Genomic DNA, 27,108 nt, shown 5'->3' with positions numbered 1-27,108 from the left:
ATTAGTTGTCAGGTTGTTCAAGAAAATGCATGAAGTAAGTTTAATTGATTTATCCCAAATGGTAGTTTGTGCAGGTGTTTGAGTTAAGAGTTTTCAATTGGAAGGTACTATTATTACTATTGACGCTTGACTAACTTGTTTATGTTTGTGGTGTCACTAGAAATTTGGGTGCATTATTGAGTTGTGTCCTTTTTTTTCCTTTGTGGTTTTTTAAATAACCTTTTTATTGACTAGTGGCTCTTTTGAAGAAGCTTTGGGTTTGAGAAAAAAATGTTTTCTAGATTTCCTCTCACTTATTTGTTAGTTGTCCTATAGTTCTGATAATTATTACAGAAAAGATGTAATTGTTTTCTTATTTTACTCATAGATTTTGTTTATCATTGAGAAATTCTTTCCAAATAAATTCTGGTATCATTAATTTGAAGTTGTGAAGATTCTGAATGGCTTACAAATGAAAGATATGGCCAGCTTTCAAAATGTTCTCAACATTATTTAAATGTCCTTCTTTCGAAAATAAGGCGAGAGAACAAAGAAGGGAAGAAGATTGAACAGTGAGGAATGTTGGAATCGCTATGGTGGATGTTCATGTTAAAAATGTATTTGGGTGTCTTGTTGCTCTTTATTGGTATGACTGGCAAATCAAATTCCTCGTATGTTGCAAAACATACTTGACTAATAAAGTACTATTATGAGCTAAAGATGTTGGCTCAATTTTTAAAGTTATGGCTGGACTTGATGTAAACCATTTATTACAGACTGAGAAATCAATTAAAATATTTGTGGTTGCCGATATTCTTTGACCTTAATGGCAGAGCATTCCTCAGAAATGACGATTTTTATTTCACCAATTTCATCTGATGAAATTGCCCTTTTTAAGAAAAGTTGCTCAGCATTGCATCGACCATTAAAACAAAATCCATACCATCAATGTGCAAGGTTTGAATCCAAGTCTCAAAAGACTGAATACCCTTTTCAATTTCATTTTATAAAAAACGTATGTAAAAACCAAACTCATAGGTAAAGGTATCATTTCTACATATGTAATTAATGAATATTTGATTAGAGTTTTAATTTTAACGCCAGTTAGACAAATAACTTTAATGCTGTAAAGGTGTTTCTGAATAGTTTCTCTCTTTCAGCTCATCTCCGTCATCCCCTCACACACCCCCTCCCCCTCCCCAATCCCCATTGAGAAAATATCAAATGCGTACATGTAAAGATGAATATGAAGTTGTTGCAGGGCAAAAAAGGAAAAGTGGTGTGACTCTAATTTGGAGTGACTTAGTCCCACATATACATTTGTGCTCAAAGGGAAATCACTTTGGATTATCAGCACTGTAGCGCACCGCATAAAATATTTAAGGCTACTTTACTTTCTAAAGGTGTCACTCCAGGCTAGAAGAGCTGTAAGCAAATTTTAAATTTACAAACAACTGACAGAGGTAGTTGATGAGCTGTGAACAGCATATGCTGCCTTGCTTCGAAAATGTTGCATCAGCTGACAAGCTCTTTCTTAATAACAGAATTGTTGCATTTGCTTCTGATGTGATCTAAGAGGAAGGATAGCATTATTGCAATGCTCTGAGTGAGCTGCAAAGTTCTGTTGTTAAAATCATCTTTCAAGTTAAATTGAAAGCAGCATGTGAATCCAAAAGACAGTTTCTTTAATTATTCTGTTTTATCGCTACTGACATTATTTTTTTCTCTTTTTGTTGTTGCAGGAGGTAATGGAAGTTAGATGGGGAATATTGGGATTTGGTGTATATGGAGGTGGGATTCATAGCCAAGGCATTAGACTTGTGATGTTTCTGCCATATAGTTTAATAGGGTATAAAGATAGTTATCGGGAAACGAACATATTTACCAGACGATGGTTTAAGTTGGTTTACTTTGGATAATAAAAGTCAATGTTCTCTTTACCTGTTGAATTTCAATTGTAAATTTTGAAATTGTGCCCATCACCATTCTAAATCAAAATATATATGCAGTGTTGCAATGAGTATTTACCTTTTTATGTTGCTTGCCCTGAAAATTATATGTGATGGGGTGCAATTTGTACTAAATGAACTGGACACAGTTGTTTTTCTCCCAGTTTGTTTCTGACTGTTGACAGAATTAACAATGACTTGAATTTAGGTACTTGCATTTCAGCATTGATCTTCTCCAGATCAGAAATTAGATTTCATTACAGGACTTTTGAATTACCTAAACAAACATCACATACTGCACTATATAGCAGCCAAATGTTTCCCAGGGTTGCAGCCCATACTGAAGTTACAGAAACATGCAATGAAGAAACTCGATAATTTTGGATTTACTTTTCATTTAAGCGTTTGACTACTTGTCTTTTCAGTAGTATCTTCGCAGCAGTGGACTAAATTTGATTTTTTTTTTGCCGTTTGCTATCTTGCATGCTCTGAAGGGTTCAATTCTTTAACTCCTTTCAAGGTAAAGAAACCAAAATCAAAGATAAAACCTCTTAGCTATCTTCAAAACCCCCCAAATAATGCTATCTATACAACTAAAACTCTGATCTTGTGCTCTTCCGGTTTGCGGGGTTTTTCTATTTGCACAAAAATGGTACGTGATAGCGCTGCGGTTAATCACCCCCTTACTATTCTCCTGTGCTGCGAGTGCAACAAGTTTTGTTCCGATCGATGGTATATTGTAAAAGTTATCGAGGGTTTAAAATTGGTAAAAACCGCGCATGCGCAGATTGCTGTCAGTTGCCGCCACGCAGATTGGCCTATTCTGTCACTCAGGAAGGGGCGTCGCCGCATCCGCTGTCAATCGGCTGGAGGTCCACATGGTGAAGGAGTGGCGCCGCCACCTGAGGAGCTACGGCCGCGCAGTACCTGGTGGGGAGGCGGTGTCGCGGACTGGGCCCAGACTGGAACCAAGGACGATCCTGGGTTCAGTGTCGGGGACGAGCCCGGGTCCAGTGTCAGGGACGAGCCCGGAGATGAAGTCGAGCCCAAGCCTGGGGCCTGGTCAAGGTGTACCAGCGCCTCGGGGTCCGCCTGGCCTCCGCTTCCTGCTCTGCGGGCAACTCTGGCTCGGTGCCTGCCACCCCCACCCCGGCCCTGGCATAGCAAGCCTGGCTCCGTCGAGGCCCAGGTCCGCTAGTGCTTCAGCCGCCTACAGCCAGGGCCGGGCCGAGTACAAGAACCAGGCCCTGGCGCTGCTCTACGACCTGGGTAGGTCCTGAGGCAGGGAATGGGAGTGAAGGGAGGAGGATGAGGGAAATGGGGAGGAGGGAGATGGGGGTGGGGGGGGCAATGATGTTCCCTGCTGTTTACCCGCTGGCGAGGGACACCACGGGTCCCGGGACGGGCAGCGCCTCATGGTTCCCGTCCGCGGGCGCTGACACTGGGTGCGGCCCTAACGCACTGCATTACATGGAGAGAGGAAGCGCCGCAGCCTGGCCCACAGCACAGGGGGGGGGGGGGGGGGTTAAGGGGGAGAGGGGGATGAGGAATAGATAGATAGATTAACTTTAATTGTCATTCAGATATACACATAGACACAGTGCACATTGAACGAAATTTCGTTGCATTGACTCTTCAAAGTAGCAGCAGATATAACATTTATATCAGGCGATCAGTAAAAGTGCTTAGTGTGTCCATAAAAAGTGCTTCATGTGCATAGTTCTGTAAAATAGATATGTAGGAAAGTTATTAAAAGTGGCAATGTATAAGAAAGTTATGGCATCGGTTTGATTGTGAGTTCAATAGTCTTATGGCCTGGGGGATGAAGCTGTTGCAGAACCTGGTTGTCCCGCTCTTCATGCTGCGGTACCTCCTCCCAGAGTTCAGCAGTGTAAACAGTCCATATTGTGGGTGTGTGGGGGCTCTGGTAATGCCCTTAGCTCTTGTCAGACAGCGTTTGTAACCAATGTCCATGATGGAAGGAAGAGAAGTCCCAATGATTTTTTCCGCTGTCCTCACCACTCTCTGAAGGCACTTCCAGTCCGCAGCTGTACAGCCGCCGCACCACATAGAGATGCTGCCATGACTGATTCAATGGTGCTTCTATAGAATGTGGTGAGGATGGGAGGGTGGAGGTGTGATCTTCTCATCCTGCGGAGGAAGTACAAACGCTGCTGTGCCCGTTTTACCAGAGATGTGATGTTTGTGTTCCAAGTTAAGGTATCCGTTATATGCACTCCCAGGAACTTGATGTTTTTCACCTGCTCCACTGCTAAGTTGTTGATGCACAGCGGAGTGTGACTGGGCTGATTTTTCTTTCTGAAGTCGACGACAATCTCCTTGGTTTTGTCAACATTTAGGAGAAGGTTGTTCCTGCTGCACCAGCTCACCAACTGCTCCACCTCCTCTCTGTATGCCTGGTCATCGTTGTTGCGGATGAGGCCCACTACTGTTGTGTCATCCGCGTATTTGATGATATGGTTAGTAGTGGACCTGGCGACACAGTCATGTGTCATCAATGTGAAGAGCAGCGGACTCAGGACACAGCCCTGAGGGGAGCCGGTGCTCAGTGTGATGACCGAGGAGGTGTTCTTCCCCACCCGCACAGACTGGGGTCTTTCAGAAAGGAAATCCAGGATCCAGTTGCATAGTGTGGTATTGAATCCTAGGGGTGCCAGTTTGCTCACCAGATGCTGGGGGATTATCGTATTGAATGCTGAGCTGAAGTCAACAAACAGCATCCGCACGTGGGTGTTCTTCTCCTCCAGGTGTTGTAGGCTCAGGTGGACTGCAGAGGAGATAGCATCCTCTGTGGAGCGGTTCGGGCGATAAGCAAACTGGAACGGGTCAAAACTGGAGGGGAGTTTAGAGACCATGTGCTGCTTAATAAGCCTCTCAAAGCACTTCATTATTATTGGTATGAGTGCTACGGGGCGGTAATCATTCAGGCAGGTTATTGTGTACTTTTTGGGGACTGGTATAATGGTGGCTGTCTTGAAACATGATGGAACAATGGCCTGGTTCAGGGAGGTGTTAAAAATGTCTGTCAGAACCTGGGCCAGCTGGTCGGCACATCCCCTAAGCAGACGCCCCGGTATATTATCCGGTCCGGCTGCCTTTCGCACTGCAGCATTACATGGAGAGAGGAAGCGCCGCAGCCTGGCCCACAGCACAGGGGGGGGGGGGGGGGAGAGTTAAGGGGGAGAGGGGGATGAGGGAGGGGGGAGAGAGGGATGAAGGAGGGAGGGGGAGGGAGATGGAGAGATGAATGAGGGAGGGAGGAGAGGGATGGAGAGGGGAAAGAGGGAGGGAGTGGGGTAGTGGAGTGCAGAGGGGTAGGGAGGGGGTGGATTTGATGGGAGGTGGATAGATGAGTGGTGGAATATTGCGTTGGAGGAACGGGTTGCGTTGGGGGAACAGGTGAGTGGTGGAATATTGTACTGGGGAACGGGTTGCATTGGGGGACCAGGCCTCCCGTGTGACGGACCCAACGGGTCCCACTTAGTCTGGTGGCTTTTAGGGGCATCAGCTTCAGACTTTGTGATTCTCTGACAAGGACTGGATGCAGTATTCAAAGTAGTTGCTGGTAATAGCACTTCAAAGCCTAAGTAACTCCTTTCAATTTGATCTCTATTGTATATAATTAATAATTTAGTATATTGTTATTATATAGTGAACTTTTCTTGTTATTTGTAAATGAAATCCCATGGTCATTGACTTAAAGTGCCCAATTAAAAGCAGAAAATGCTGAAAATAGACACAACATTTTGGAGTAACTGAATGGGTCAGGCAGTATCTCTGGAAAAAAGGAATAGGTGACATTTCGGATCGCGTCTGAAGACCTGAAATGTAAACTATTTCTTTTCACCAGAGATGCTGCCTGACCTGCTGAGTTGCTCCAGCATTTTGTATCTATCTTCAGTGTAAACCAACATCTGCAGTTCCTTTCTTCAGAAAATGCTGGAAGCTTAGCAGATCAGCCAAAGAGCAGTGTTTCTCAAACATGATGCCTTTGAAGAAACATAACTGTTTCTCTTTCTACAGATGCTGCCTGAGTGTTTTGAGTATTTTCTATTTTTATTTTGGATTTTCATCATCTGCAGTTTTATTTTAGGATATCAAAGCAAGCATTGTAACTACTGTGTTTAAGAAGGAACTGCATATGCTGGAAAATCGAAGGTAGACAAAAGTGCTGGAGTAACTCAGCGGGTGAGGCAGCATCTATGGAGCAAAGGAAATAGGCAACATTTCGGGCCGAAACCCTTCTTCAGACTGGAACTACTGAATGTAAAACATGTAAAGCAATTTTGGAAAAGAGTTGTGACATTTGCTCGGTGTTCTGGTTAATGTTTATTACTCAACCATTATCACCAAGCAACTGATTTGTGGAAGTGCATTGCAAACATTCTTCTGTTAATTTTGCCTGCATTACAATCGTGCTCAAGTTTCCAAAGTCGTTAAAAAAAAAACTATAATTGTGATACGTACCTTGTAATTTATTGAAATACAGTTCACGTTTTTTCTACTTGGAATATTTTGCACTTGCATTAATAAAATGTATTTGCGAGTTTTCCAAATGTGAACTAATTTTATAGCCCTCCTGAGAGCTTCTCAGGGTCATAGGTCCCTTCCAGTTGGATACAGCCCAGGAATCTCAATAGTTTACATTGGTATTTTTAATCCAAGCATTAACCGTGATTCCTGGAGCATTTCTAAGGTGGGCAAAAAGGGCAAAATATGACATTTGGTGAATGCTTGAATCATGCTTGAAAATTGTTGTAAATACAAATACTGAAAGAAAAAGTTCATCAGAAGTGCCAATAGAAGTGTATTTAATGGGCAACAGGCAATTGCTACAGTGCAGACCTATAAGTAATTGTGTGTATTACTTTACAGGGACAGTAGAAGTACTGAAAGTTATGCAGAATCTGAACATCGAGCCTGATGTGGAGACTTTTGCAAATTATGTCCAATCAGCATTTGACAACGCGGAGCAAGCTCGTGTCCAGCTTGAGGTTTGTACCGGTGAACCCCCTCCATCAACAACTTGTGTTTATGTAGAAACATCTTTTTTTTTAAATCCACATTATATATTAGAGCATAGAACATTACAGCAGAGGAACAGTCCCTCTAGCCCACAATGTCTGTGCCGAACATGATGTCAAGACCATCTACCTGCGTATAACCCATATCCCTCCATTCCCAGCATATCCATACGTCTTAAGTGCCACTAATGTATCTGCTTCAACCACGGCAGCACATTCCGGGCAGTCACCACCGTCTGTAAAAAACAAACTTGCCCACACATCTCCTTTAAACTTTGCTCCTTTCACTTTAAAGCAAAACCCTGTAGCATTTGATTTTTCCATCCTGGAGAAAATGATTCTGACTGTACCCTATCTGTGCCTCTCAAAACTTTCTATACTTCTATCAGGGATTGATGCCATTCTGCCATTGATGAAATTCTGAGGGACAGAGACCCAAAGCAACCAAAGAAATCATTGCAGGAATAGAATTTGATAGAAAATAAGAAACATGAGTAGAATATTTAATGCTTTAATTAAATTGTTAAGTTAAATCTATTGGGTAAACTTGATTTTGGTTTGTTTAATGCTTCTAATTCAGTGTGACTGTGCAATCTTATAGCCAAGGCTTTCACACTGTACCACAGTTTAAAATTAGTCATCTCTTTTTGTATAAACGTATGCTATTTTTGTGATCATTTATTAATTAGTGCATTGCCTTGTATGCTGCAAAAAACTTTTTCTGGTTTGTGCTACCTTCACACTATCGTTACTCAAATTTACCTGTTATAAATAGTCTTTAAGTTGGTAAATAAATAAATTGACGAGGTTTAATTAATCACGTCCAATCTCCCAACTTCCCTATCTGTTTGTATTTAACTTCAATGCCAGTTCTTAAAACTTAATCATAAAATTTGTTTTTGAATCTGTGTTCAGTTTGGCTCAGCAAGGTAATATTTACTACATTTAAAATACAATTATTCATCGAAATAGGATGGTCCAGAAGGATGCAGTCAATGGGAAGAGTGCAGATGGGTAAAATGATTGACGTGGTTGCGTTGGGTCAAAGAGCCTCTCTTCTATAACTCTGACTAATAAATGCTTTGGCTAAGGTTTCAAATTTTAGTTAACAAAAATTCATTGGTGCAGAAAAGATAAAGGATTTGCGTAATTATTTTAGAACCAGATTGGTGTGTTAAATTCTGACCATGGCCTTTTGATTGTGTAATCTAGGGATAAATAACTGATCACATTAAATCCGTTAGTATTTTTGGAAGAAAAAAATATATCGATCTTGGTTCTTTTATCTTTGTAGGAAAATGGATGTCTGGTCAACACGGTTGGATACTATGCCTCTGAACTCAGAACAGAAGCTCTTAATGGACGTTTGGACAAGGTTTATTCTATGCGTAAGTGTTGTAACATCCAGCAGATACATTTCTTATTTGTTTCTCCTAATACTATTTGTGAATACCAGTTATTGTGTTGTACAATATCGTAAAAAGAGAAGTTTTGATTTTCGGAATGGCAAAGATGTTATTAGAACCAATCTGTTTGATAACTTTTCTGTACTTCTGAAAGTTAGTATTTTTGGAAGAAATAAATATATCGATCTTGGTTTGATTTCCAGTTTCCCGTGCCATTATTATTGATTCCCCTGATATGCAGAAATCGGTCGACTCGGTTTTGAATGAACACAGCACTGGCACAATTGGCCTCGGGTTGAGAATTCCAAAGGTTCACCGCTTGAGGAAATACATTTTCCTTATCATTGTCTAAAATGGCCTGCCCTTATCTGTAAAGAATGTATCCGTGGCCCATGACCCTTCAACCAAGGGAAATGTCCTGCCTGAATCTAGCATGTCAAGCATTTAAAAAATGTTGTCCGCGGGTCACAAGAATATATAGGATGTAGAAAACTGAAAAGGAAACGTATTTTGTATAGTCTATCTTATGACGATTGACGATTCTTGAAATTTGTAATGCGCACCGAAAATGTTATACTGTTGCAGCATTTTATTTTTTTGCTGAAAGGGTTTCAATGCAATTTCTGTTCAAAGTGGTTCTTAACATAACATATTATGAAATGGCAGTAAATATTATTCAAAAATATCTTGTATGTCTGCCACAGTATAAAATTGATTTAGGTTCCACCTGGGACTTTTCTCGAGCTATCATTTGTATTTCTCTTTTAACAGTCTCCTCACCTGAAAACCCTCTGCTGGATTTAAGTAATTTCAGAGGAAGTCTTATTTTAGGCTTTAAGAGGTAAGTTAATTGTGTATATAAAAGAAAAAATAATTGTTGTGGAACCTCAGTTCATTCTGTGTTAGAATCCTTTTGATTGATTCAGTTACGTTTAAGTCACTGGACTGTACAGATGCTTGCATTAGTAATTAAATATTCTACCAATTACTGCATAGTTTGTTCTTTTAGCAGAAAAATAGTTTTGTTTTTATTAAGGTCCCATCTGTTGCCAAATCAACAATGACTGTTGAAAATGTGTTTTTACATATTTACTCGGCAATTACAAGGCCATGCTCCAATGAAGCACAAATATTATTCGTACATTTTAATATTGTTTGGTCAATCATTCAAATATTGTAAATGATTGCAAATATAGCACAACCTGCAGGATGACTACATTTTTATGGTAATGTACCAGCTCATTCAGCTTGATTTTCTATCTTTAAAATATATGTCCTTTGCCAACAGTAAATTTGAGATTCCAACTACAATTTGGTGATTGATGCCAGTCTTGCAGTCTCCCCCCACTGCAGAACTGGCAATGAATAACCCTCATTAGATGACTGTGACAATAATGTTGCATTCCAGTTTAATTGAATGACGAATGAAATGTGTGTAATCTGGTTATAGATTCCAACATCTGTGCCATTAATGCAAGTGAACAAGGTTTAATTGCAGTTTGTAGCGAGTGTACTGGATGATGTCACCAAGAGTGTGCACAAGAGGGCCTTTTGGGACTTCCAAGATAATGTGGGTGATAGGAGGGTTGCATGATGTTCTGAGTACATTTGGATAGATGTCAACTGAGTTCGACAGCTATTGGAGAGATTGGCAAAAAATAATATACTCGTGCTTGTCAAAAACGGCGATGAGGTCCACAATATAATTTCCGAAGAAAATAAACTGTTGGTATTAGTGCAATTAGGATTGTGGAAGACCACTGTTTATTGATAAGCATCCACAAAGTATGTCTGTGTACTGCTGTTTCCTGTTGGAAGGGCAACCAAGTGTCGAGTTTCAGTATACTTTATAATATAAAACTGCTTAAGAGGCAAGTGGATATAATTAAAAGGCCATTTAAAAAAAAAATAATCTGGGATTACAGCAGAAGATGGTGCTCCCTCCTCCTCATTCAGACTTTACTTCCCACTTAATACAGCTCTTGTTTACCTTTCATTTTGGTCATAACATCGTCATTGCCCACTAACTTTCATCCATTCGATATAGCCCTCATTCACTCTGATCCTAGACCAACAGTCTCTCTATCCCTTCCTTCTTGTTGTTTGTTTGTATGTGTTTAATGTATGTTTTAGTGCTCTTTAGCTTGTTTCATGGTGTGGGAGGGGGGGGGGGGATTGGGGGAAACTTTTTCTAATCTTTTATCTCGACGGAGATGCGTTTTTGTTTTGTTTTTTGGTTTTTTTCCTGTATCGTATCTTTATCCGTACTGCGACCTAACTTCGATGAGTTGGCGCCTTTGCTTGAGACGGACTTCGGGAGCTCCACCTTGGGAGCCTGCAGACTTACAATTGTGGAGCTCCTGGTCTCTGGTCAGAAACCGACTTCGGGAGCTCCAACCGCAGGAGCTTCGATCGCCCCGACGCGGAGGCTTCGATCACCGGCTGCGGGAGCTTCGATCACCCCGACTGCGGATGGGTTCGACTGCCGCGACCACGGGAGAATAAAGAGGAAGATTGGACTTTATTGCCTTCCATCACAGTGAGGAACGTGGGGAATCCGCTGTGGTGGATATTTATGTTAACTTGTATGTAGTTGTGTGTCTTGTTGCATTTAAAAAAAATATGGCTGTATGGTTATTTGAATTTCATTGTACTTACATGTGACAATAAACTGACCTTGAAACCTTGACCTTGTAGAGCCCCACATTCTGATTCCATAGCACTCATCCATCAGCACAAACCAATAATTTAAGAAGGAAATTATTTTTTATTTGCTTTGCTGACAACATCCAAAGAAAAGCTTTTAAACAGTTCTGTACCTTTCATAAAATGTTGTTCGAGGCACAAATCTAATTGATTTTTAATGTTCTACTGCCCTCTACAGGTCAAAAGATATTGATATTCTTGTCAAGGTTAGTGGTGACAAATAATTTAATTCACTTACGTTGCATGTTAACTTGGAAAGGTATAAAATGTAGATATTATTTTAATCATACCAATATAGTAGAATATTAAGAGACATCTTATTAGTGTAAATGTTCTCCTGCCTTATATATAAGCATAGGCTATAGATTATTCGGTTCAAAGCAAAGATGTGCTGCTTTTAACCCTGTGGCAATCTCTTCACTATTATGTAATGCTGATAACTGAAGATTACTTTATAAGTATTTGCGTTTCTGATATTTGTGATTGTTAGTATTAGGATACCTATGTTTTATTATAGTATTGAATCCCCTGAACTTGGAATAAGTCTTATTTTGATCAAATCTATTTCCTAAAGCAAGATGCAATTGGGCAGACCTTGTTTTGTACATCACTTTACGGATAAAATATTGATTAATACCTTCATAAAATGGGCTTTGTTATTTAAAGAATACAATTTCAAATACTGCTTGTTCTTGTGCTCCACTACACCTACAATATGTGATTATTTTGTTGTTCCAGATAACAGAATTGTTGTACAAAGATGAACGTTTTTGCCAGAGTTCCTCAGGACCGACTGGTAGTGTTCCAATTTATTTGGTTGTAACTTGTTCAGAAATCTGTATTGTCTAATGATGGGGTTTGAAGGATTACATGAGTAACACTGATTGCTTTTTTTTAAGTGAAAATGTTTTTTTCCAAAAGATCTTTACAGTTTTTTTTTATGTGAGTATTTTATTCATATAAATCCTCAACTGCTTTTTTATTTGTAGCCGTATTAAAAAGCTGAAATTTAAATAGGAAATCAATGCGTTTACAGAAAAGCAATACATGTTCATGCCAAGTATTGGCATTGCAGTTATGTTAATTAAGATTTATATATTGCTCTACATCCATGCGTTTTATTTCTCTCTAAGCTTCTATTTATCAATTAATGGACTGAGTTGACTGCATTGCATGTCCATCAGCAGTGAGGTTTACATGTGTTATTGGTATCTATTACTATTTCAGACATTTAAACCTATCCTAGGTAAGCCAAATGCTACGTAATAGATTAATTTGATGACATGGTAATATACTCTATTTTAAAAATTTTCTTGCAGAAGCCATTGGCTATTTTCTTTATAACTTGATTGACAGCATGAGTGACTCTGAGGTACAGGCCAAGGAGGAGCAATTGAGACAATACTTCCATCAGTTGAACAAGAGGGTACCATTTTATTCCAGCTGCTTAATGCATGTTCTATCTGACATGTATCTATTATATTTAAAATTGCTACTTTTAAGCAAGCCAGATCGTATTTAATGACATAGCTAAAGTTGAAACAAATTACATTAAAAGTAATTCCTATTATGCAATTTCTAGACATTTCAAGCAGATTTTTTTTTCTTTTAGGATATTGTTATCCCTGCAAATCTCTACAGAGGAATTCGAAATTTGCTGGATGCTTACCATGTCCCTGAGTTAATTAAGGTGGTTTATAATAGATCCATGTTTTCTTATTAAATTGATTTTTTTTTTTGCAAATGTGAAATTTTTTGCAGATATTTATTACTGCTTTTATTTTATTGTTTCAAATGTCGCTTTAAACGTATGTGTAAGATGAGGAAATGGTATATCAGTGGGGAAATGCATCAGAGCATTGAAAACTTATGGAGCCATGGGCGGTCCAGCGGGGGCTCCGCAACGCCCGCGGCGCCGGGGACACGCGCTCGAACCGGGCTGTGGATGAGACACGGGTCTCCCCTGTCCTCCCTGAACCAATGCATCTGCTCCCTCTCTCTCTCGCTGTTATACCCGCGCTCCCGCTACCTGGCACCCCCGTTCCTCAGATTAAATATATTTTTACACATAAATCATGAATAAAGATAAGAATTTACATACAGTTTATGCAGCCAGCGCTTCGTTCGCATTTTCTTTATAGCGAGTGACCTTTGACAAATCCCATGATTCCTTGCATTTTTCAGTATACCGAACTCGCTTATAGAGTTAATGCAATTTGTTTGATATCTTTGAACTAAGAAATTTAAGTTTCTTGACTGCCATTTCGTTCAGACCGAAAGGTCTGAATGACAATAAACGAATCTAATCTAATCATTTACTAAGATATGAATTCAGATGGTTTGTGGTGGGGTAAGCAAAGAATAATCAAGAATCTGAAAGTTTGCGTTTTAATAACATGTATGATTGCTACCAAAGCTTACCTTTGAAGAATTGAAATGGATAGTAGTTCATCTGTGTACGAAAGATAGTAGTTCATCTGTGTACCCAAGAATTCCTGCTTTACCTCAATTGTCTTTGAGGTAAAGCAGGAAGTTGGTAATAGAAGGAAAAATGGAAAGGAAAGGAATAATCACTTTTTACATTTGTGTTACCTTGTAGTTCACTTTGTCATTGCCTATGCTATCATGCAGAGTAGGTTTCTGCATTTCTTTTAGTTCTGGTGAGAAAAATGAGGTTCATATACTTGACGTGGGTCTATCCTAAAAAGCACTCTGCTGGCATAAATAATATAAGAGTGCCTTTTGTATACAGAACAAATCTGGCCTTGTACAGTGCCTCTTAAATTCCAATTCAACTCAACCTGACAGCCGAAAGTTATTAACCCATCTGAACCAATGCCTATGTCTCTCTGCATTTATAAAATGTTGCATATGTAGGACCAGGTCTGTAATTAGGGCTGACAAAGTAACATTTTCCTTCTTTGATAAGGGGTAAAAAAATCTACCAAAAGATTTCCTCCCTCACAATAATGTGCTTACTTTGCATTAAATATAGTGCTTTGACCACAAACTGTACATATATGTCACTTTAACCAAGTAGTTCATCCATTGAGTGTGGTTGGTGATTTTTGAAGGTTTTTCTTGGCTCTGTACCAGTATTCATTCAGTATTGAGTTAATACAGCTCAATTGTTTCGAGATTAACAAACAGACAGTTTCTTTCTGTGTTTCTTTTTGGAAAGGAATGGCTAGGAAAATGAAATAAAAATCCAAAGCTTTGTTAATTCAAATAAAAGAGGTGAATTACATCAATTTAGATTTGTACTACTTTGCCAGGAGGTCCAGGTGAAGTGGTGGTTGTAAGTAAATGAAACTTGCCATTTCCTCACGTGATTCTATTGTGCTTGATTTATTTACACATATCACAGATAACGGGTGTCCAATCGTTTTAAAAAATTTGCAAGCAAGTTTTGAAATGTATTCATAGAACTGTTGAGCTCCTTCCCACACCGGAAAATGAATGAAAGCTGCCTAGTACACCATTTATAAATCTCAAAATTGCTATGTTTCAGGACGTTATTATTTTGGTGGATGAACAGGATAAGCTTTCTGATGCTGATCTCCCAAAAGTAAGTTATAACTTTTTAGAATATGGTAATTGTATTTATTATCAAAATAGGAGAACAACTGAAAGAACTTAGCAGGTCAAGCAGCAATTATGGAAGGAAATTGTCAGTCAACTTTTCAGTTTGAGACCGTTTATCTAGTCTCGATGAAGGGTCTTTACACAACAGATCGAATGTCCATTTCCCTCCACAGATGCTGCCTAATCTACTGAATTTCTCCAGCTACTCTTTTTTTTTTTGCTACGTATTCTTTCATATTTTTGTATCTCAATTACATTTATAGCTTGTCTTGAAATGGAACATTTTAAAAGAGGCTGTGTAGAAAATCAGTGCAATGAGATCATGTATAACTATCAATAGTTAAAATATGCTACCTACCCAGGAGAGCCATTGAGCGATTTATTCACATCCTAAGCATGATGCTATATTTTTCAGTTTGTAAGAGTTCATTCAACTTAGTTTTACTCTCTGTATTACATTTGGTTTCAATGTCCTCTGCCTGGCAAGTTGGTTAAAACTCTTAAGATAGACACAAAAAGTGGTTTAACTCTGGTTCAGGCAGCATGTCTGGAGAAAAGGAACAGGTGATGTTTCGGGTCTAGACCCTTCTTCAGACTGAGACTAATTCTCTCAGTCTGAAGAAGGGTCTTGACCCAAAAAGTCACCTATTCCTTTTCTCCAGTGATGCTGCGTGACCTGCTGAGTTACTCCAGCATTTTGACTCTACTGTGTAAACCGGCATCTGCTGTTCCTACACATTTGGTTAAAAATCATGTCAGCTTAATGCCAAAGTCCTTGCAACCATTTACAAAAAAATGCTATTGATTGTCCAAATGAAATGTACTCATGTTTTACATAACACAACCAGATTTGAAGCAGAAAACTAGAATTTGAAATTTGACCTATTTTATCTTTCAAAAGGAGTGTATATTTTTAACAGGAAATATTTGATATTTTCCACATATAATTTCAAATGTTTTATCTTGTAAACTCGCTGATGATTGGTGTTTGAGATGTGACAAAATTATATCACAAGGACAACAAATATTCAAGGACAGATGTAGGATGGGTACAATGGTTTCTATTTAAGGACTGTTTAAATTAATAATTCAGATAATTTAATCTGCAGTAATGATTCAAATGGCTATATTTTTCATTTGTGGAGAACCTCTGACATGCATGATTTTTGGTTTGTCAGGGGGCTGAAGCTAAAATTGTTGCCCTGGAAACAAAATTGGCAGAGCTAAAAATGGAGAACAAATCCATTGGAGAAACACTGAAACAATTGATCCTATTACTATGCGAGACAGAGGTAATGTAAGCAATTTCTAATCTAATTCAAAATGGAGGCAATATGTACATAAAAATCTATCTTTAATGGATGGTTGTCAGATCTCAAAAGATAATTAAATTGATATTTTAAATGGAATTTTAAATACCAGTCTATCATATTTTTGTAGCTTTCATTGGTTGCAACATTTAGACAAGCATTTATGGTTTGTTAAACACTAGCTCAATGTAATAGCACAATTTTGTAGCAATTATGACTTTAATTTTTAGATGACCTATAAGCAATACTATTACATTTTAGATTTTAAGCGTGCTGGGGATGATTTATCTATTCTTCCGATACAAAGTCATAAGAGTGTACAAAATATGAACTTTGTATTACCAGTGACAGCCTGAACGATCTTCTTCAATTCTATAATTTCTACTATTGTACAATTCAAATCATCTTGAAAAAGGTTCAAATTTACTTTTCATACTTGTAAAGAGGGGTGCTTTCCTTTAGATAGACAAAAAGCTGGATAACAGCGGGACAGGCTGCATCTCTGGAGAGAATGAATGGGTGACGTTTTGGGTCAAGACCCTTCTTCAGACTGGTTTGAAACTAGAAGGGAAACTGGAGATATAGACGGTGGTGTGGGGAGATAAAGAACAATGAATGAAAGATATGCAAAAAAGTAACTATGATAAAGGAAACAGGCCATTGTAAGTTGTTTGTAGAATGAAAATGAGAAGCTCGTGCAACTTTGGTGGAGGAGGGATAGAGAGAGAGGGATTGCCGGGGCTACCTGAAGTGAGAGAAATCAATATTCATACCGCTGGGCTGTAATTTGCCCAAGTGAAATATGAGATGCTGTTCCTCCAATTTGCGTTTAGCCTCACTCTGACAATGGAGGAGACCAATGGCAGAAAGGTCTGCGTAGGAATGGGAAGGAGAATGAAAGTGTCCAGCATCCGGGAGATCAGGTTGGTTCACGCAGGCTGAGCGAAGGCGTACTGCGAAACGTTCGCCCAGTCTGCGTTTGGTCTCGCCGATGTATAAAAGTCCACATCTTGAACAACGGATACGGTGGATGAGGTTTAAGGAGGTGCATGTGATCCTCTGCCTAACCTGAAAGGACTGTCGGGGTCCCAGGCCAGAGTCGTGGGAGGAGGTATAGTGACAGGTGTTTCATCTTATGCGGTTGCAGGGGAAGGTACCTGGGGAGGGGGTGGCTTGGGTGGGAATGGATGAGTTAACCCGGGAGTTGCGGAGGAAACGGTCTCTGCGGAAGGAGGAAAGGGGTGGAGATGAGAAAATGTGGCTAATGGTGGGATCCCGTTGCAAATGGTGGAAATTTCAGAGGATTGTGTTGTATGCAACGGCTGATGGGGTGGAAAGTAAGGACTAGAGGAATTCTGACTCTGTTATGACTAGGGGGAGGGGGAGCAAGGGCGGAACAGCGGGGTACTGAAGAGAAACGAGTGAGGGCCTCATCTATGATGGGAGAGGGGAATCCCCGTTCCCTAAAGAATGAGGACATCTCGGATGTTCTAGTATTCTTGGGCGCAGATGCGGCGTAGACGGAGGAATTGTGAGTAGGGGATCGAGTCTTTGCAGGAAGTAGGGTGGGAAGAAATGCAGTTGAGATAGTTGTGGGAGTCAGTGGGTTTGTAATTGACGTCAGTCAATAATCTATTTCTTGTGATGGAGAGTGAGATCAAGAAAGAGGAGGGAGATGTCTGAGATGGTCCATAAATTTGAGTGCAGGATGAAAATTAATGGTGAAGTTGATGAAGTCCATGAGTCAATTAAATATTTCAAGGATTTTCAGTTGTTTGGCATATTTAATTGATCAAATACTTTTATTCAGATGCAATATATTTGGCCCCTTTCTTGCTGGCAAAAAAATTTGAATGTTCCTTATTCACTGTGTAAAAGTTCCCTCTCAAATCCCATTTAGAAAGGCACATTACATTTTTGTTCTGATCGTTAAACAAGAAATCATGTTTAAAATATTACTGTTCCAACTGAAAACAACTTGATGTTTTTGTCTAGTCTCTCAAATGCAAAGATGCTAGCCAGGCTTACAACATTAATTGTAGCTAAACTGCTGGGAGACAGCACTGATCATTTTCCGAGGATTACTTCTCACCAATTTACCCCTTGACAAGGGTCAAATCTTCAAGGAGCATAAGAATATTCAAATTGTCCTGAAACTGAACAGCAAATCAGGACTAGATAGTAATACTTCAAAAAGAAGTAGCAAAGGTTACACAGCCAATTCAACATAATTCTATAAGTAAACTCTTAACGAATGCAAACAAAGAGAATGTTCCATTATATGTTACTGCAGTAGTTGCATTAGTGGAAATGAAGGCAAGTTGAATTTAAATGCAGAGTGTTGCTACATGGAAGTCATGCATAAAATTTGTTATTTCTTGCATGACGTTTAATGAACAATGTTGGTATGGCATTTTATCGTTTTTATTTACAACATTATAGCATCTATAGCATTAATCCACCTGATTATTTCTGGTTCAAATTGAATCAATAGAGGTGTTTATGAGCAAGCTGTTGATTACTGCCTGGAAAGCTAACACCGAGGAGAAGGGCCTAGAAAATTGATCATATATAAAGTTCACCGTTTGCCAGAGTAACTTCAAGCATTTTACATGATTTTTTTTTAAAAGGTGCCATGTCGATAAAAATACAGTAGCAATTGTACTATTGTTACAGTGTCTAGTCATGCAATTCATTCAAATATGTTAAATGCCTGTTCCCAAAGAGTTTAAATACTGCCGCTGTTCACATTGATCGTAAGAATTTTTCACAGCAGACACAAGCAACATTTCTCACTTCATCGTGTGCATTAGTTGATGTTCCTTTGAAATATTTTGGGAAATCCATAGAAATGGCTCCAAATCATTTTAAACAATCTTAAAGTTGGACTAATCCTGTCTTTTGGGGTATATTAATTTTACAAAATAGGAAACCAGATAACGTATGTGATATATACATTCTTTGTTCTCTTAAAAAAAGAAAAAAAAAGGTAAAGCCATTGCATTTCAGGAGAATTATTAAAGAAAGTAAGATGGTGAAATCTCAGTCAAAAAATAAACCCTTTCCAGACTTTTGTCCTTGCTTAATTATTTATAATCTTTCAATGTATCTTCCATCCTCGCAATTTTCATCAAGCTCTGTAATGTTGTTTATTTGTTCATTTTGCTGATCTGGTATTCTGTTACATGCTGACTACTGTTTGGTAGTGTGTGAAAATCAGTCAGGGAGGGAAGTAGATTATTTAGCAGCGAATCTCTGCAGCTGTACTGGACTCTCAAAGAAACAAACAACAATATCCGATGATATGTAAATCAATTATGCTGTCACTTTTTTGTTTAATAACCTGATTCTTGATATCTTGACAATTCCATTTAATTATATATACAATAATGTACTGAGAAGCACATTGGCTACATTTTTGTGGAAGTAAAACTAGGACTACGATGAAGCATTTCTTCAATGTAATGTGCATATATTTACTTCATGTTGGAAGTGGTAATACTGAAATTAGTACAGATTGGTTTTTTTTAATACCTATGGAACCACGTTGGTTTGTGGAAGGGGAGTATCTTGAAATTAGTCAGATGTGCATAATTTTCCCATTACAGCTGCAAATAAAATAAAACCATTTGCAGAACTAGATGAAAAATATATAATTTTAAATAAATCTCAGCTGGAATGACCTCGGTAATTTTAATTCTTCAGCCATAACTCAGAAGTACGTTGCAATCCCCCTTCTCCCTTAAATACACTCAGTAAAGAAGAAAGTGTAAAACAAAATGCTTGGATTTGGGATTTTATATCCAGCTATTTTGTATACAAGTGGTCTATCAATAAAAATGGAGTGAAGTTGCTCTGATCGCAAAAATGTCTCATACCATTTCCCTATCAGATTTGTGCAGGGAGATTTTTTTGTAAATGACACAAGATCAAAGAAAGGTAATAGTGTGGAAGGAGGCCGATTAGCACGTCATGTCTCTGCCAGTATTAAGTAAAGACAATCTTGCTAATTCCAATGTTTCCCGTCTCTACAGTCTTACACACTTCCTTTCAAGTATTATCACCCTTGCTTTTGAACAGTATGATTGAATCTGTCTCCTCTACTCTCCCTAAATCTCCCAACATTTATTAATTGTTGGAGAAATTCAGCGGGTGAGGCAGCATCTATGGAGGGAAGGAATCCTTCGCTCCATAGATGCTGCCTCACCCGCTGAGTTTCTCCAGCATTTTTGTCTACGTTCGATTTTCCAGCATCTGCAGTTCCTTCTTAAACATTTATTAATTGTTCACTGGTTGTTGACTTTTCCTTGATTGCGAGCAGTTATTTTGAATACTCTGTTTAGTCTCTTCATGATTTTGAACACCTCCATCAGATCCCCACTACATCTCTGCTATTACACGTACAATTGCAGGTCCTTTTGTCTATTCTCATAACTTCATTCTCTCATTTCTGGAAACATGCCAGAAATATTGTATGTGGCCGCTTGATATCTTTCCTGAACTATGGAGTCCAGAACTTTACCCTAGTTGTGGCTGAACTATAAATGTGAAATCTGTTGTACTCTTTGCCTCTGTTTACTTTTTTTTTGCCACATCACAGCATGAGATTACCAAATGGACGGAATAATGATTTAAGGATCCTCTGAAAACCACCGTGTAAAAGTCTAACATCCCCCTTGGTAGTCATGGACTCCTTGGCCCATGACTGCTCAAAAATGATAAAGTAGCTATTATATGGCCAAAACACACGGACTCCAACATACAATGCCCTCCATAATGTTTGGGACGAAGACCCATCATTGATTTATTTGCCTCTGTACTCACAATTTGAAATTTGTAATAGAAAAAATCACGTGTGGTTAAAGTGCACATTGTCAGATTTTAATAAAGGCCATTTTAATACATTTTGGTTTCACCATATAGAAATTACAGCTGTGTTTATGCATAGTCCCCCCCCCCCCCCCCCCCCATTTCAGGGCACTATAATGCTTGGGACACAGCAATGTCATGTAGATGAAAGTAGTTTACAAATACACAGGACTAGATGTTAAAAGTCCAAAGTGCCAAATATTAACTTACTCCCGATGGTGATGGGAGCCTTTTGCACTCGCCTATGCTCCTCCGATGTTGAGAAAGGCTAGGCAGGCACGTCATTGGGGTTATCAAGTGGGCACCTACTTTCATCGACGTTTCGCTGATTGAACCCACGACGTCTCCAGCAGGCTCAGCGGTCTATTCTAGCGTCCCAGAACCACCCCCCTCTGCATCTGTCTAGTCGGTTATTTGGTAGACCAAATGGGGTCTTTCCTCTTCAGCCAGAGCCACTGGCTACTCCGCTATGCCACCCGTGATGTTTCTTTGATGGCCTGGTGTAGGGCTTATCCGCTGATCCCCAGATCCTTCATCAGTCTTAAGGTAGATGTTGCCACGAATCCTCGACATCCAACTTCTACCGGGCAGATCTTAGCTCTCCAGCCCCGCTGTTCTGCCTCCGCTGCAAGCTCTGTATATCGCAGTTTCTTTCTTTCGAAGGCTTCCTGCACAGCATCCTCCCAAGGGACTGTGAGCTCCACAAAATACACCATGCGCCGAGAGTTCGACCAGAGCACTAGATCAGGCCTCAAGTTGGTGATGGCTATCTCTGATGGAAATGTAAGCCGTTGGTCCACATCCACCAGCATCTGCCAATCCCGGGCTGCCTCCAGCTGTCCAAACCTGGTCCTTGATGGAATTTTCCATTGCCTTTGTTCCCCCCACCCGAACAAAGGCAATTGTCTTAACTGGGTTGGTTGTTCTGGGCGGGAGGGCATTGTTGGTTGTTCTCCTGCGTTCCAGAGTCGCTGCCAGGCATTTGAGCACTTGATTATGTCTCCAGGCGTGCCGTCCTTGGGAGAGACTTACTTTACACCCAGTGAGGATGTGCCTAAGTGTGGCTGGTGTTGAACACAGGGGGCATGATGGATCTTCGCCCAGCCATTGGTTGAGATTTTTTGGGCTAGGAAGGACATCATAGGTTGCCCGAATGAGGAAACTTATCCTGCTCGCCTCCATCTCCCACATGTCCTTCCAGCTGATCTTCCTCTTTTCCACACTGTCCCATCTCATCCACTGGCTCTGTTTAGCTTGCGATACAGCCTTGGCAAACCTACTCAACTCCTCCTGTCGGCGGACTTCAGCCGCGACCAACTTCCGGCGCTCCAGTGATGATGCCTTGTTGCAGCAAGGTCGCTTGCAAGCCCCAAGCCACTTCTTCCGTGTTGGATTTGCCCTACCATGTTGTCTTGGTGGAGAGCAGATTTTGCCTGCTGTGTTGCATTCTTAGCCGTCCACTTCTTTCCTGTTGCCAGGGTTGGAGCAGCAGCTCGGATGACAGAGTCCCTTGATTCTGCCAGGGTCATCTCTAGCCTGAATTTAGTGCACATGAACTCCTCTGTGAGACTAGAGAGAGGCAGCTGGAGTACCCCCTGACCGTACAGGTCTACGCTGCTCAGGCACCGAGGAACAGCTAACCACTTTCTCACGAAAGAGCTGATTGTTCTTTCTATCTTCTCGACTCTTGTGAGGGTGATGTCATACATGGTTAGTGGCCACATAAGGCGAGGTAGTAAACCAAACTGCAGGCACCAGATTTTCAGCTTTCCAGGCAGCATGGATCGGTCGATTTTCGCCAGACCTTTGATGACTTCTTGCCTAAACTCGTTAGCCTGATCAGTGTCCTTCAGTTTAGAGTTATACCATCTTCCCAGACTTTTGATTGGCTTCTCTGACACAGTTGGACTAGGTTCTTGATCAATGAAGAACCTTTGATCTGTTAGTTTGCCTTGAGGTGCACCCATTTCTGTGTGTTATCTACAAAAAGGGGTACATAATTTCATCCACAGCGGCATTGAGGAAACTATAAATGGGTGCACCTCAGATTATTTTAGTTCTTTGGTTCAGGGCAAACCATTTTTTTGGTCTTTTATTCTGTCGCATCTTCAGCCCATATTGTCCTATGTAACTTCTCTGATTATGATTTCTTGGAATTGTGGGTGAGTCCTCGTTCACTCCAATCGTTCCTTAAACCCACATTTCTGGTTGTGTAACATTCATAATTTCTAACTCCCTACAATTATATTGCCAAGATGATTATGAGCTCCATCTTCTGTTGGTGATCTAAATTTGTGTGTGACCATATAACTGCATTGGTGCGCCAATGCAAGAAATCAAGGCCTATCCAAAGTTAATATTGAATAATTCATTTTTTCTACATTATACATTAACTGAAGCAAGAGAAAATGTTAGTTAGGAGATGTATTTGACGTTGTCCAGGCCTACTCAATTTCATTTCAAGAATGATCTTAATTTGTTTTGCTTGCAACATTTTGGTTTTTATGATGTGTGAACTCATCTTTTGTAATAATTGAATCTACTGAACAGTGTCTAAACTGCTCTAACATCTGTAGAGTTTTTGCATGAGAGAAAAACTAAGCTTTATATTATATAATCAAGATCTCTTTCGTAGAACTGTTCTATTTTCCTTCACTTTTAAGAATATGCAAAAAGCCCTTGAACTGAAAGCTCAGTACGAATCGGACATGGCTATTGGTGGCTATGCTGCACTAATAAATCTTTGCTGTCGACACGATAACGCAGAAGAAGCACTGAACCTGAAACGAGAAGTGTAAGTACACTAGTGCAGAAATATGTCAGATTAATTTATGCTGATATTCGGACCTTCTTGCATTAAACAAGTAGTAATATTTAAATCTTCATAAAATCTTAATCGGAAGCTGGTCTATGGTTAAATTAAAAGTGAGAGGTGCGATACATTGATATTTATATAACATGAAGTTAGGCTTTACATTACGAAAACATATGGAAGTACTAAATAAAAGTACTTGCTAAATACTGATTCCCTTTCTTTCTGAAATTTAAGGGACCGTAAAGATTCTTCAGCTAGCCTTGATACAAATAAGTACTTGGCACTTGTGAGGGTCCTAGCCAAGCATGATAAACTGGAAGGTAAGTTACCTGCTTCAATGATAGGGGTGGTTAAGAAAACCTCTAAAAATAGTCACAATAAATGATACATTTACATCCTCTGGAAATTAATGAGACTTTTTGTTTGGTATATTCCATCAGTGCTTATGAAAATATCATATTATAATTTCCATTTAACAACATCCACTAGACCTGAATGCTGGAATCCATTACAAAGTGATGTCTTGGCAAGTTTGGCACTTGCATTTTGTCCAGCATTTATTTTTTAAATTAACATAACCATGCTGTTTAAGTTTGAGCAGCATGACGTGTGGCAAAGGTCATCTACCCCACCTGTGCTAATGGTTTAATATTTGATTTTGGCAAAGTGTATTAAAATGAATTTCACGTAGCGTAATATATAGAAAACTGGTGTAATCTGCTCTTTAGAAATGTGTTCTTAACAATTTCAAAATTATATTGGAACTTAGTGCGTGATTTACTTTGTTGGCATAATTGTTTAAAACTACACTGCTTGGTTTTGTGAAGTAAGTGAATGGGCTATGTCTATTCTAAAAGGAGACCTAATTTGTTAAGATTATTGAACCTTAGTTTATAAATGTAGACTTTTAGGAAGCTTTCCCGGCTAAGACTGGATAATTAGTATCGGCTCTGCAAACAGACTGTATCGGTATCAAGCCATTAGTCTTGATGTAAATACAGTGTAAACACATCTTAATTATCTGGCCTCGTGACAAACCATCTGCTAGAGAAACAATAGTGTGATTTAGCAGATGTTATCATTGAAGGATAAAAGCATCCATTTAGTGAGATTATGCAGCTACAGGGCAGGCTGTGCAGGGTTATATGGTGCAGAGTGGGCACACAGATACTGCCTATAATTTGTAGTCACAGTGGCGGAGAAATGATAAAATCATGCCATTGTGGTGCATAATTGTAGTCTCGGATAGATACACAAGTAATAATTAAGTTGAAATCTGAATAATACTCCAGAATTTGCCTTCTTGCTTAGTTAAAATGCCATTTTTCCCTGGAAAAAAAGGCAGTTTGTTTTCCTCTTGAATAAATTTTAACTGTGGACTTTTTATGTTTTGCATTATAGACGCAATTTCAATCTTAAAGGAAATGAAGGAGAAAGAAATTGTTCTACGAGACACAACTATTACTTCATTCTTCCATATCCTGAATGTAGCAGCCTTGAGGGGAGAAGCAGACACGGTGAAGCAGCTACACGAAACCATTGTAAATTTGGGGTTAGCCAAACCCACTGCTAATCTCTGTTCACCATTGATTACAGTCACTCTTGATCAGTAAGTTGAAAATATCAAAATCAACATTACCTAGTAAGAAACTAAATATGCTGCTAAACATTGGATTGTCCTGGTTTGTCCCTTTGATTTTAGTCATATATTTATTTTGAAAATATCTTATTTTGTTAGAGAAACTTAATTGTCAATTAAACATCTATCGTAGCTGGGACTTAAGAGCTGAATTGAATATTGCATTTAATAAAATCTTTTGGTGTTTTTTATTTTAAATGTTTTGACAGAAACTGTATGCCTCGTTTAGCATTGCAATGTTTTAAGAATTAGCATGAACTGTACAATGCTATGTAGATGCTGGCTAGATTCAGGGTTGAGAAAACCCTGTTTAAATGCCTTCATATTTATGGTTATAACTTAAAGGTAATTAATCTCAAATTGGTGGTATTGCATTCTGAATCTTTAATGCTTATCTGAATCTTTAATGCTCATCTGTAGCATAACATTACAAATCAAAGTCATCCAATCACCTTATACACAAATTGATCCCCAATCCTCCCCATTGTCACCTTGACCTCCTCCGGCAATGATTCTGTTGAAAAAGAATATGGACCTTTGCAAATTAGGAGGCAGGATAGATAATTTAGATCTTCAAGTCTGCTATGTTGTTCAAAACTATCGTGGCTGATCCTTTATCTCAGAATCATACGCTTACCCACTCCTGAGATCCCTTAATTCCTTTTGTGGCCAGAAATCTAATTTCTCCTCAAATATGTTCAGAGATTTGGCAACTACAGCCTTCTGGGTGCATAGAAGACTGTAGCTGCCTTCTAGAGCCCAGCTGTATGAGCTTTACCACACCATGAATGAAGAGATTTCTCCTTATCTGAGTCCGAAATGTCTTGCTCTTTATCCTGAGGCTGGTCCCTGTTTGTGAACCCTGACCACTCCTCCTCCCCAAACGGGAAGTATTCGCCAACACCAAGCAATGTCAGAATTGTGTATTTTTTAATGTGAACTCCCTCCTTATAAACTTCAATGTACACAGGTTAAGATGAATCAATCCCTCTTCATACCATTCCAAGAATCAGTCGGGCGAGCTTTTATTGCATTCCCTTTATTGCAAACACATTTTTTTCTTGTGTAAGGAGAGCCAAACTGCATGTGAATCCCCAGATGTGGTCTTTCCAAGCTTCTGTATAATTGTAGTAGGCCACCTTTTACTCCCATACTGAAAACCATATTATAAAAGTCACCAGATCATTTATCTGCTTGCCAAAGTGACTGCTGGACATTCCACTACATCTGCTGGTTGTCCATTATCAATCCTATAAATCACATTCTCAAATAATTTCAATAGTCTGCTTAAAAATTATTTCCCTGTCATAAATTCATACTAACTGCTCAATCCTCCTATTTGTTTCTAGGTATTCTGATATTAAATTAGTATAGATTACAGTATTTATTTTACTACTGTGTGCAATAGCTTCCTTTTTCCTCTCCTCCCTTTTTAAAGAGTGGGTGACATTTGCCATTCCATAGTCAACAGGAGCTATTTGCTAATCTATAAAATTTTGGACAATTTAAAAAACCCAATACAGTATTTCCATGGCCATCTTTTTAGGTACTTGGATAAGCTGTATTGTTTTGAAGATATTTCAGTTTGGTTTATTCAAAATTTATAAAGGTCGTATTGTACAAAACGTGCATTTTATATACTGGAGCAGTCTACAGTCAATGAAAATCAGAATTGCAAAAGCCAGAAATATTAAAAATGCAGGATACACTGCAGGTCAGGCAGTACCAACGGAAATGAGAAAGAGTCAAAGTTTCAGCTGGAATGCAAAATTCTAACTAGGATGTCACGACCTACTGAATGATTC

The 27,108-nt window shown here is 39.2% G+C and overlaps 1 protein-coding gene across 1 annotated transcript in view; it reads left to right on the top strand.

The window, feature by feature from the left end:
* The window catches only part of lrpprc (leucine rich pentatricopeptide repeat containing), a 152,929-nt gene that overhangs the window by 59,469 nt on the left and 66,352 nt on the right, over window positions 1–27,108 (top strand). The window contains exons 12-23 of the mRNA XM_033025505.1: window positions 6,825–6,943; window positions 8,268–8,361; window positions 9,151–9,220; window positions 11,264–11,291; window positions 11,824–11,881; window positions 12,405–12,511; window positions 12,698–12,775; window positions 14,597–14,653; window positions 15,849–15,962; window positions 23,513–23,643; window positions 23,899–23,984; window positions 25,066–25,273. Coding sequence (XP_032881396.1) covers window positions 6,825–6,943; window positions 8,268–8,361; window positions 9,151–9,220; window positions 11,264–11,291; window positions 11,824–11,881; window positions 12,405–12,511; window positions 12,698–12,775; window positions 14,597–14,653; window positions 15,849–15,962; window positions 23,513–23,643; window positions 23,899–23,984; window positions 25,066–25,273 — 1,150 coding nt within the window. The remainder of the gene's footprint in view (window positions 1–6,824; window positions 6,944–8,267; window positions 8,362–9,150; window positions 9,221–11,263; window positions 11,292–11,823; window positions 11,882–12,404; window positions 12,512–12,697; window positions 12,776–14,596; window positions 14,654–15,848; window positions 15,963–23,512; window positions 23,644–23,898; window positions 23,985–25,065; window positions 25,274–27,108) is intronic.

This window comes from Amblyraja radiata, chromosome 8 (genome assembly GCF_010909765.2).
Source record: "Amblyraja radiata isolate CabotCenter1 chromosome 8, sAmbRad1.1.pri, whole genome shotgun sequence".
NCBI lineage: Eukaryota > Metazoa > Chordata > Chondrichthyes > Rajiformes > Rajidae > Amblyraja > Amblyraja radiata.
This window is presented reverse-complemented; position numbering and strand designations above follow the sequence as displayed.